At 41.4% G+C, this 12,637-nt stretch overlaps 1 protein-coding gene across 1 annotated transcript; it reads left to right on the forward strand.

Annotated features, from left to right (window-relative positions):
• The first annotated feature begins 11,945 nt into the window (after positions 1-11,945).
• Positions 11,946-12,422, forward strand: LOC131007969 (uncharacterized). Its single transcript, XM_057934876.1, has one exon. It carries the CDS (start codon positions 11,946-11,948, stop codon positions 12,420-12,422), a length of 477 nt encoding a protein of 158 aa, XP_057790859.1.
• The last annotated feature ends 215 nt before the right edge of the window (positions 12,423-12,637 follow it).

Here is a 12,637-nt window from a genome sequence, read left to right on the forward strand (position 1 = left end):
TTACCTTCTATTGTTTTCCAGAAGAAGCAAGAATGTGAAGCATGTCAAAGAGGAAAGCAGACAAGGACGTCATTCAAGTCAAAGTTAGGACACTCCTCTGGAAGAATTCTTCAACTACTTCACATGGATCTGTTTGGCCTAATCTCTCCCAGAAGTTACAACGGTAAGAAGTATACCTTAGTTGTCGTGGATGATTATTCACGATATACTTGGGTTATTTTTCTCTACAACAAGAGAGAGACACTGCTAGAATTGCCAAAGCTGCTGAGAAGACTAAGCGTTGAAAAGGAAGTCAACATCATCAGCATCAGATCAGATCAAGGGACTAAATTCCTCAATGCCGTCATTCGTGACTACTGTGATGAACAAGGAATCAGTCATCAAACTTCTGCAGCAAGGACTCCTCAACAAAATGGAGTAGCAGAAAGAAGAAACATGTATTTGAAGGAAGCAGCAAGGACGATACTAGCCGAATCAAAACTCCCTTTGAAGTTTTGGGCCGAAGCAGTCAACAACGCATGTTACACGCAGAATCGCTCCTTCCTCACTCAAAGACATGGGAAAACTCCATACGAGCTATGGAAGAACAGGAAGCCTTCAATCTCATATTTTCATGCTTTCAGTTCTCGGTGTTTCATTCACAACAATGACAAGAGGAGATTAAACACATTTGGTGGCAAGGCTGATCCAAGAATCTTTCTTGGATACTCTGGAACTGAACGATCCAGCAAAGCCTATCGAGTGTTTAATTCTCAAACTCTTTGTGTTGAAGAAACACCACATGTTGTTTTTGATGAGTCTACTGATGATTTCAGGAAACAGGAAACTGAAAGAAGTGTTGTGAACACTGAAGTTTCCAGAACTGAAAAGCAGGACACCGAACCTTCTACAGTTTTGGTGCGGGGACCCAAAAAAGAAGAAGATACGGAAAAGCTTCAGTATCTGAAGATCAGTCAAAGGTCTGAAGCTCAGACTGGAGCCAATGCAAATGGCATCAGTCAAGGGGGAACTCCGTTAGCCGAATAACAAGTTGAACCTGCTGAAGCAACACCAGTTCAACACTCCCCTGCTCAAGATAATATTGAACGATTCAGAACCATTTTGACTGAAAAACCTCCACCATCGCCAGAAGAGATCAAGAAGTATCGAAGATGGTTTGAACTCCATTCAAAGGAGAACATCATTGGAGAACCATCGAACGGTGTAAAGACTCGAAGATCAATGTGCAACCTCGTCTTTGATATAAACCAGAACTGCATCAACGAAGATAAGAACTTCAGTTGTTTCTTATCATCTACAGAGCCCAAGGACATTGAAGAAGCTCTGAAGTCCACTCAATGGGTCATCGCAATGCAAGAAGAACTCAATGAATTCAATCAGAATTCAGGTTGGGAACTTGTGGATTGACCAGACGATGCAAATGTGATTGGTTTGAAATGGATTTTTAAAACAAGAAAGACGAAGAAGGAAATGTTGTGAGAAATAAAGCAAGGCTAGTAGCAAAAGGACACAGACAAGAAGAAGGAATCGACTACGATGAGACTTTTGCCCCAGTTGCCAAATTGGAAGCAGTCAGGCTCTTCTTAGCCTTTGCAGCTCACAAAGGATTCAAGGTACACCAAATGGATGTGAAGTGCGCATTTCTCAATGGAGTGCTCACCGATGAATTCTACGTGGAACAACCTCCCAGCTTTTGAGGTTGCAGGACCAGATAAGGTGTACAAGCTGAAGAAGGCGCTCTATGGATTGAAACAAGCACCAAGAGCATGGTATGATACTCTTTATGAGTATCTTGTTGAACAAGGGTTTAAGAAAGGATCAGTGAACAGAACCTTGTTCACTCTCAAAGAAGGAGAAAATCTCCTACTTGTTCAGATTTATGTCGATGACATAATCTTCGGATCCAAATCCGAACACATGTGCAAGAAGTTTGCTGATATCATGACTAATAAGTTTCAGATGTCCATGATGGGAGAAATGAATTTCTTTCTTGGACTACAAGTCAAGCAGACCAGTGAAGAAATACTGATCAATCAATCAAAGTATGCCAAAGAACTGATCGCCAAGTTCGGTATTCAGCACATGAAATCAGTCAAGATTCCAATGAACACAAACTGGAAAGTAGATCCAGGATCAGAAGAAAAATCTGTATAGTCAACCAAATACAGAGAAATCATTGGATCATTGCTGTATTTGACTGCTAGCAGACCAGATATCGCGTATGCAGTCGGGGTTTGTGCAAGATATCAGTCAGATCCAATGGAAGCTCATATGGATGCTGCAAAACGAATTTTTTGATATCTCAAAGGCACGCCCAACTTAGGATTGTGGTACCCAGCTGACGATGACTTTAAGCTCACCAGATATTCAGACTCAGATTTTGCAGTATGCAAAATTGATCGCAAATCAACTTCGGGAACTTGTCAATTCCTAGGCAACAAACTTATCTCATGGTTTTCAAAGAAGCAGATTTCAGTCGCCACCTCCACAACTGAAGCTGAATATGTTGCTGCGGGAAGCTGCTGTTCACAACTCCTATGGTTAGTCCAACAACTGAAGGACTATGGGATCGAAGAGAAAGGAGTCTCAATCTATTGCGACAGCTTCAGTGCTATTGCAATCTCAGATAATCCAGTTCATCACACCAGAGTCAAGCTGTTAGGTCCGAAGGGTCTCGAATAGGTGTATGGGGGGGGGCGGAATACACCTATGGGCTATTTTTCTTTCCTCCTCTAAAAACAAAGGTATCTCAAGATTGAGATCAAAATGAAACTTTACACGCAAACTATGACACCTGTTAACTGAAAGGAGTTTTGACCAAACAGGGTTGACGACTGATACTGAAAACTCTTCAGTAATGAGTTATCAGTTAAGTTACTGGAACTTAACTGATGCACGTAAGGGCTTCAGTCGAGTTTGCTAAAACAGAGATGATAACACTCTTCCTGACTATCAGAAGATAGATCAGTCAGACTGATATCATACGCAGCGGAAATAAACTTAGTTTCGTAATAGCCTCGGTTGAGCACGTTGTTAGCCTTATGTTTCTCTTTGCAGTTATTCAGTATTCAGTTTATCAATTGAATCAACACAAGTAAGAATGTAAAACTGAATGCTGTAAATAACACAGAGACTTTTACGTGGTTCGAAAAAACCCTTTCCTACATCCACGGTCGGTTGATCAGACCAACAATCCACTCCACAAGTGCTTAACAGGTGCACTGCAAACCAAACCGTGTGCTTGCCGGGTGCACACAATCGTACCACTGAAGAAACCACTTCTTCAGTACCCACACTTCACTCGTGTCGGATTTCTCTCGCTTAGCACAACTCGCGCTAAGACTTCTCAGAGTCAGAGTACCTTCCTGAACTCTGAATCACTCAAACACTACTCTACTCTTTCTTTCTGAAAGGAGGTTTGAACGGTTGCCAACTATACTGCAAAGAACAAGTTCTTTGGAGCAAGTTTTGACCTTGGCTTCTGGGTAAACATAGGTTTGCCTAAGGTCTAAGAGAATGTATGTAATCAGCAGTGACTGATTTTGGCTTTGGAATTCTATTCTTCGATTCAAGCTTTGGGAAAGTTAAGCTTTAGGCTGAGTAGCGATTTTGGTAGAGCTTCAGCTTATGTTGTTGAATCGGTGAAGATTGAAGTTGATCCTCGAGTGCTATTTATTGGAGAGGTCTTGAATAGATCCATTGGCAGAGAACGTCTTCAAGATTTCTTCCGTTGAAGAGCGTTTCGAGTTTGGGCTGAGGCTTCAATCTTCGAGGTTCCTTGTTTGGTGGGAACGGCTCTCTTGAAGGACAGAAGATGTGACGTCTCTGATAAAGTAGCCACCAAATAGGAATGACCTCAGCAGAGATAAGGAGATCCTGAGATCTCTGCATTTAATGTGGCTGTACTTTTGTGAGTACGTGGATTCCTTTGAACGTTGGAAGTTCAGTCCGAGGAAGAATGTTTAACTGATACTTGACTTTAGTTATCAGTTCGCTGAGTCCACCGAGCACGCATTAAGCAATCAGTTCCAAACTGATTCTTCAACTGATACTTCAGTTAGTATCTTCAGTCTTCAGTCTTCAGTCCTTCGTCCTTCAGTCTTCAGTCTTCAGAACCGCAAGCTAAACTAGAAACGAACTCTAACACTTGAGTTCAAAATTGTTCTAGTATATTACAATTAAGACCTATGGATTTTGGTATCATCAAAATAAAACCTGATATTCCATGGGGTTCCCAACACAAGCATATTGCAATTCGTCATCACTTCATTCGTGATCACGTCGAAAAGAAGAACATCTCTGTTGAATGGATTCCGACCGCAGTTCAGAGAGCAGATTTGCTGACCAAAGCTCTTTCTGAAGAAAGGTTCGACGATCTGTGTGGAAGGATCGGCCTCATCAACCCAGAAGAGTGATGTTGTGTTTGAAGATCTCCTCAACAGTCACGATGACTGGTGGTCAACCAACTGGTGCTCTACAACTGCTGACATGGAAAGCAATGAAGACAAATCTTCATCTGAAGGGAACTTATTCTGATAAGTCAACCAGAATCAGTGGTATCGACTGACTACAATGATCAGTCAATCAGTAAGTATCTTCAACTTACACGTTGAAAATCAGTTATTTCAGTTATGTGTCTTTTGTTTGTTTTCAAAACTTTTTTGTAACTGATCAGTTTGTTTCAAAATCTTTTACTGGTTGTTGGAAAATAAAATATCCGTGAAGGACAAGTACTTTTAAGAAGATTTGATTTTGATTTAACTCGTCCTGATCTTTTCTCAAAGTCTTTCTAACCTTTTGCCTCTGGAATAAAAATTCTTGAAAATCTCATTGATTTGACAAAATGCAATGATCTTTCTCACCTTTGAAGCTTGCATCCTCTGTAGTGACGGCGGACATGAAATTTTCCTCCAAAAATAATTTAGGCACAGTTTTCGAAAAACTTTTTCATATTCTTTCTTGGTAAAATGGTTTATTTATACCTTGATGTCTTCATATATTTTCTGCATCAACTAACAACTCTCCACAGCCATTACTGTGAGAAAAAAAATTCAATCTTTAAAAAAGTTGCAGAGAAAAAAAAAATTTGTTCTGACAAAGGAGAAATCAATGACTGCGAAGTCATGGAGTGGGAGAATGATGCTCACATACTTGGTCTTCGCCGGACCCTTCCACTGGATCTCAAAGTCTCTCCGACGTCAAATTTGTTTCTACCCTTACTTACATCCAGCGACGCGAGTGTCTTCCATCCTCATGCCCGGTCCATACGGTTTGAAGTACTTGTCTCAAGAAGACGGACTTCACCTGGTTTTCAGGCGAGCCTCACATCTTTTTGTGAAGCTTCCATACGGTGCAACAACAATAAGCAGGAGCTCGTTGTCGACCGGCGCAATATCGACAGTGTTAGTCCTCACGACTATCGCTGATTCGATTTTTCCTCCTCACATCCGTTCCCTGCTTGTATGACGAGGCCTCTTTCGCCCTAGTTCTTTCACCAAAGGCTCGCCATGCATTTCTTTCATTTCCCTTCTCACTTTTATCACTCCTCTTCCTCACTACCTCTTGTCTCTCTCCCTCTTCCTTTAAGGTTCGTATGTATGGCCGCATCTCTTGAATATCTCCAAGATGCTATGCATACTTTCCTTTCCTTCACACTGCTCTTCTCCACCTCTCCATCTCCTTCACTTCTCCGTATCCCTCCTCATCTCACCTTCCACTGGCGTCTTCCTCTTCTGCATCTCTGGACTCATCATCTTCTCAAGTCCTCTCACGAGTACTTGTGAATCGGAGTTGAGTACCGTCTGATCATAGCTTCCATCATCAGCTCTCTTTTTGATGTTGCCAAAAAGGGGGAAAGTAGGAAGTCAGAGAAAAACCTTCTCGAAGGTAGTTCCCTGCATCTTCTCGAAAGACTGAAGATGGTAAAGCAAAAGGATCACCAGAAGTTGTAAGGATGACATTTCAGTAAAGACCTCAAGTCAACGAAAAATAAGTGTGAGTGGAACAAGTTTAGGAACAAGAAGACTGAAGATGAAGATCAAGAAGTTCAAGGCGCAGACAAGCAGACTGCTGGAGTCCATGGGTTTCCCATGTGTTTTCTTTGTTGTTTTTGCTCCCTTGTATGTCTTGCTCTGTACCTCGACTGATGTCTCATCAGTTTGTCTTTAATGAAAAAGAACTTCTTTTTGATCTCAACCTGAAGACAATGACTTTTTGTCCAGGCTCTGATTATTGTTTTTCTGTCATGTCCTTGTTCTGTTTGAACTGTTGCGGTTTTCTCTCTGAGTACAAGTTTTAGGTTCTATTGTTAAGGGGGAATAGTATTCACCCTGTTTTAGAACTTGTGCTGTGAGTTCAGTCTTTTTCTTGCTTAGAACTGTTGTGTGGTTTTGGCATCATCAAAAAGGGAGAAATTGTTGGGAACTTAATGAAATATCCTAATCTTTGTTTTGATGATACCAAAATCAATAAGTTTATTTTGTAATAGACTAGAATTGCATGAACTCAAGTGTTAGAGTTCTTTTCTAGTTTAGCTTGCTATTCCGAAGGACTGAAGACGGAATACTGAAGAACGAAGGACTGAAGACTGAAGATTGAAGTTGGCGACTGAAGCATCAGTCGAAGAATCAGTCTTGAACTGATTACTTAATGAAGGATTATAGCCCCAACGAGACCGTTTCTTGGATATCTTAATTCATCATATAACGATTAATTCCTAACATGCTCCTATGAATTTAAGTGCTGCACATAGGAGTTAGAATTACTTACTTGAGAATTGTATGCAGAGGCTGTCAATGATTGAGTTGAAAGACTCCAGCTCTGACCTTCTGAACTGTATCCCGCTCAGCTTTCACCGTTGGATGGACAACGAGCTGTGAAAGATCCCAAGAGAGAATCGGCCTTCTCAAGTTGGCGCCTTACGTGCTGCTCTCTCAAACCCTAAAAGCGTGTGTATTTTCCTGAGAGCAGTCAGTTGTATTTAAAGATAAAATACAGTCCTTGGGGCGCCAGAACTGTGATAAGCGAATTCTCCAGCTAGGGCAAAGGAGAGTTTGGGCCAATCCAGGGACCAGATACAAGGAATAAAGATGGGCCTCAAATGAATTAATTTCTATGATCAGCCCAGATCATAATTAATTCATAAGTATTAATTCATTCCACTAGAGAATCAATACTGACTTACCCCTTTATTGCCGGTGATGAGTCGGGGCTTGTATTTAGACTTATTAAATCCTCGTATTTAAAATATCCGACATCCATTAACTAATTAGAGCTCTGACAGCTTAAATTAATTAATCTCTTTGTAATCCTTAAGCAGTACCACTTAAACTTTACTATTGCGTCTGAACTTAATCAACCTGCAGGGTTTAACGCAATAAAACTTATTGAGCTCCTTAAGGGAATGTCATTATCCTATACCGGATACGGGTACTAATACAGATAATCAAATATCATATATTAATTGGCCGCTATCACCCAAGATACATAGTACTCAAGTTACTATATAACTCTCACCCATAGTAAGTCAAACTGATATACGAATCAACATATATATTTGAAATCTTATTAGTATTAAGATTCTATTAAGTCACCGAGATCTTGATTCTTCCCTTATGTCAGAGAGAAGAATACATCTCACTGTGATCCTATCAATACGTTATGACGTACCAGTATAGACAAGTAGTCAAGACAAACTCCTTCCATCTATACTGCAGCCTAAACCAATGACTCGTCCTAGAGTCATTTCGGCTGTGATCTTTTTATATCTCTTAAGGTTATTCCAATTATATGGTCTTCTGTGATCTACAACACACCATATAATCTACTTATATAGGGATAAAGAAGATACATATGCAATCATGAACACAATCAGATAGGAGATTAAATAGTGAACACATGAATCATTGTATACAAGCATAAAACGTTTTTGCTTTCAGTATACATATCCAACACTTAATGCGTGCCACGTGGAATCAGCGGACTGATACTAAAGTCAAGTATCAGTTAAACATTCTTCCTCAGACTGAACCTCCAACGTTCAAAGGAAGCTACGCACTCCAGAAGTACAGCCGCATTAAATGCAGAGATCTCAGGATCGTCCTTTCTCTCCAGAGGTCATTCCTCTTTGGTGATTACTTTTCAGAGATGTCGCATCTCCTGCTCTTCAACATAGCCGTTCTCACCAAACAAGGAACCTCGAAGATTAAAGCCTCAGCCCAAGTTCAAATTACTCTCTCACGGAAGAAATCTTGAAAACCTTCTCCGCCAACGGATCTATTCAAGACTTCTCCTATAAATAGCACTCGTGGATCACTTCAATCTTCACCGATTCAACGACATAAGCTCAAACTCTGCCGAAATTGTTTCTCAGCTAAAGCCCAAACTCTCCAAAGATTGAATCGAATAAGAGAATCCCAAAGTCAAAAATCAGTCACTGCTGATTACATAAATTCTCTTAGACCTTAGGCAAACCTTTGTTGACCCAAAGCCTAGGTCAAACTAACTGCAAAGAACGTGTTCTTTGGAGTTTAGTTGGCAAGTTTTCAAACCTCCCTTCGACCGACAGAATCGAGTGTTTGAGTTGTAAAGGAGTTTATGAATGTACTCTGTCTCCGTGAGATCCTAGTGCCCAGTGTGTGCTAGGAGTGAGAAATCCAATAAGGTGTGTTGGTACTAAAGATTGGATCTTCAGTTGTTTCGGTTGTGTGTACCCGCAAGCACACGTTCTGGTTTGCTGTGCACCCGTAAGCACGAGCATCGGTTTGCAGTGCACCCGTAAGCACTTGCAGAGTGAAGTTGTTGGTCTGATCAACCGATCGTGGATGTAGGAAGTATTTTCCGAACCACGTAAAAATCTCTGTGTTATTTACAGCTTTCAGTATTTACTTTCTTACTTGTGCTCTTCCTTTCATAAACTGAAAACTGATTAATTGCAAAGAGAAACTTAAGACTAACAACGTGCTCAACTCAAAGGCTATTTCGAAACAAAAGTTTTCCGCTGCGTGTGTTATCAGTCTAACTGATCTATCTTCTGATAGTCAGTAAGATTAATAACATCTCTGTTTATCAAACTCGATTGAAGCCTTACGTGCATCAGTTAAGTTCTTTTGACTTAACTGATAACTCCTTACTGAAGAGCTTTCAGTATTAGTCGTCAACCCTGTTTTGGTCAAACCTCTTTTCAGTAAACAGGTATCTGAGTTTGCGTTTAAAGTTTCGTTTTGATCTCTATGTTAAGATCGAAAAATAGCCTATAGGTGTATTCCCCCCATACACCTATTCGAGACCCTCCGGACCTAACAATATCATTAAATATGGTACATTCTTAATTCATAGTCACAATGTATAAGAGCAACTGTGCAATGTTTCAACATTTTATTTAATTATTTTGTTTAGTTCACGAGCAAAAGTGCATTTTTCGATGGCGTGATTTAATAATATTTAAATGCGAAAAGTTCGTCAGAGTTTATGGCGTTCTATTAACATGATGCCTCATCATCACAATAGCAGACTTCCCGAATGTTCGAACATCTGGCTCTTAGCTCAGCCTTCGGTGGTCATGAATATCATTTTTTCTTCGTATCATGTGGTGGTCGCTAGTTGTACTTGGGGCTCTCATGATTTTAGGATTGCGATCGATCATGGCGCCAATGACAAGGTGCTGCGTCGTCAACTTTGGCAGGATCTTATGGTTTTGCTGCTGGGAAAACGGTCTTCATTGGGGACTTCAATGATGTCGGGGGCGCGCATGAGAGGGTTAGTACAGCTGCGCCGGATCGGAGTTCTTGCCAAGAATTCTGTAACTTTATTGATGAGATGAAGTTTGTTGAGTCCCCTTCCACGGGAGTTTGTGTGACTTGGTCCGGGCGTAGATTTCTTCCGAGGTATATTGAGTCGCGATTGGACAGAGCTTTTTTTTCAATTGATTTTGCTACAAGCTGGACGAACATTAACACGCATGCGCTTCCTCGGGTGACTTCGGATCACTCCCCGCTGATTTTTCAATGCCGCTCTAACATCCCTCCGGGAAGACGTTCTTTTAAATTTCTAAAGATGTGGCTGTTGCATCCTGAGTTCCAGGAGATGGTTTCTAATTCATGGAGTATTGATATGGAAATGCGATGCCCGATTTATCGTGTCATGTCCAAACTTCGGAGGCTGTGTGGGGAGTTAAGAATGTGGAATAAAGATGTCTTCGGTCATGTGGATATTCAAATTTCGGATCATCAGCGGCAACTTTCGATGGTTCAGAACAGTATCTCGGTCATGGGTTACTCGAACGAGTTATTTGATGAAGAGGTGGGAGCACAGGCTGCGCTGAATACGGTTTTGGCTAGGAAACACAGCCTGCTTCAACAAAAAAGTAGGGCACCTTGGTTGACTGATGGTGACCAGAATACTGAGTTCTTTCATCGCCTCCTTAGATTTTGTAAGAACAATCTCCGTCTGGAGCATTTGAGAATCGGTGACACTGTTTCGTCTAGAGCATCAGAATGTTATCCAACAACATATTGTGGATTTCTTCTCCAATCTTTTCAAGGATGACAATCAAAATCAGGTGGACGGGACCTTGCTTGAGGCTAATATTGATAGTTATGTCACGGATGATCATAATGCTGTGCTTATTAGAACTCCGGATGACGAGGAGATTCATGCTGATGTGTTTGGTATGGACGCGAACAGCTCCCCTGGCCCGGATGGGTTTTCAGGAGCTTTCTTTCAGAATTGTTGGGGCACGATTAAGAGGGATGTGATCACGGTTGTGAAGGGGTTTTTCATCAATTCTTACTTACCTGCTGGATGTAATGCTAATACTTTGATCCTCATTCCAAAGAAGGAGACTGTGGACACTGTGGCGGACCTTCGTCCAATTATTTTGTCTAACTTCTTTTTCAAAATTATTTCAAAGATCTTGGCCACGCGACTCAACAAAGTGGCGGCGGATAATGTGTCTCCAAATCAATTTGGTTTCATTGGGAGTAGATCTATTCATGACTGCATTATTTTGGGTTCGGAAGGCTTCAGTTGCATGAATCGTACTGGTCGCAAATCGAACATGGCTTGCAAGATCGACATTCGCAAGGCTTTTGACACTATGAGTTGGGATTTCATTCTGAAAGTCCTCGGTGTCAATGGGTTTCACGAGAAGTTAGTGCGCTGGATTTCCATCATCTTTTGCTCTTCTCGTATCTCCATTTTGTACAATGGACAGCTCAGTGGTTATTTCCCTTGCTCGCGAGGTGTTCGACAGGGTGACCTGCTCTCGCCTATTCTGTTTGGCATTTGCGGAGGACGTGTTAAGTCACATCCTGCTTAATTGTGTTCGTTCTCTCCACTTGGTCCCCATGGACTTCAGCCGGGGTTCTCACTTTCCAACCCATCTATTTTATGCTGATGATATTCTTATCTTTTGCAAGGCTTCTCTCAGGAACGCACGCAGGATTAAAGAGATTCTGGATTTCTATAGCGGTCTGTCTGGCCAAATTTGTAGCTCTCAAAAATCAAATGTGTTTTTTTTGAAAGGAGTGTCTCAGGCTATGCAGCGGGGTATTGTTCGTGAGCTTGATTTTGGAGTTGGTAGCCTTCCTGTCAACTATTTGGGCGTCCCACTTTTTTCTGGTCGTATGAAGGCTTCTTATTTGTGCGCTATCTATGATAAAATTATTCAAAAATTCTCTAGATGGAAAGGGTTGCAGTTGTCTATGGCGGGAAGAATTTGTTTGGTGCGTTCTGTCATACAGAGCTCTGTCACTCATTCTATGATGGTGTATAAATGGCCGAAGTCGTTGATCTATGCTTTGGATCGTCATTGTCGTAACTTCATTTGGACGGGTAACGTAGATCAAAAACCGTTCTATTCGATTAAATGGTCAAGGGTTTGGGCCCCACGGGTGGAAGGAGGCTTGGGAGTTAGATCGTTTTCCAGCATGAATCGGAGTTTTATGATGGAAACTGCTTGGCGCCTTATTGATGGAAAAGAGTTTTCTTTTGATGTTCTTCGTACTAGGTATTTGGATAATTTCAGTCATGCTAAATGGGCCTTGGCGTCTTCTCCTTTTTGGATGAGCATTCGTGATTTGGTTGACAATATGGTGGAGAATTCTTTTTCTTTCATTAGTACTGGTGCTAGTACTTTGTTCTGGCATGACGATTGGCTAGGATATAAGCTGGTGGATAAACTTGGAATTCCTGATTTCATGCATATGTTCTTAAACCAGGCTATTGATGATTATTACTTCGATAGAATATGGCATTTCACTAAAGACTTTGTTGTTCGATTCTCGGATGTGGTCGTGGATATGCTTCTCCTCCCGATTGGTGAGGAGGAAGACGCACACTATTGGAAGCTTTCTGCTACTGGCAAGGTCACCTCGGCTTTAGCCTATGCTGAGATCAGTCAGTCCTTTCCCAAAGTTCGTTAGGGGTCGTGGCTCTGGGAGCAATTCATTCCGGATCGCAGATCTATGATCTGTTAGAGAATAATCCACTCCAAAATGCCAACGTTGGATAGCCTTGGCAGAAGGGGGATTCAGGGCCCTAATCGTTGTATTTTATGCGGTAAGGCTGAGGAGAACCTGACGCACCTATTTTGGGACTGCTCTGGTGTGCGCTCGTCTTGGATGGAACTTCTGACTTG

Source organism: Salvia miltiorrhiza, chromosome 2 (genome assembly GCF_028751815.1).
Source record: "Salvia miltiorrhiza cultivar Shanhuang (shh) chromosome 2, IMPLAD_Smil_shh, whole genome shotgun sequence".
In the NCBI taxonomy this organism is placed as follows: Eukaryota; Viridiplantae; Streptophyta; class Magnoliopsida; order Lamiales; family Lamiaceae; genus Salvia; species Salvia miltiorrhiza.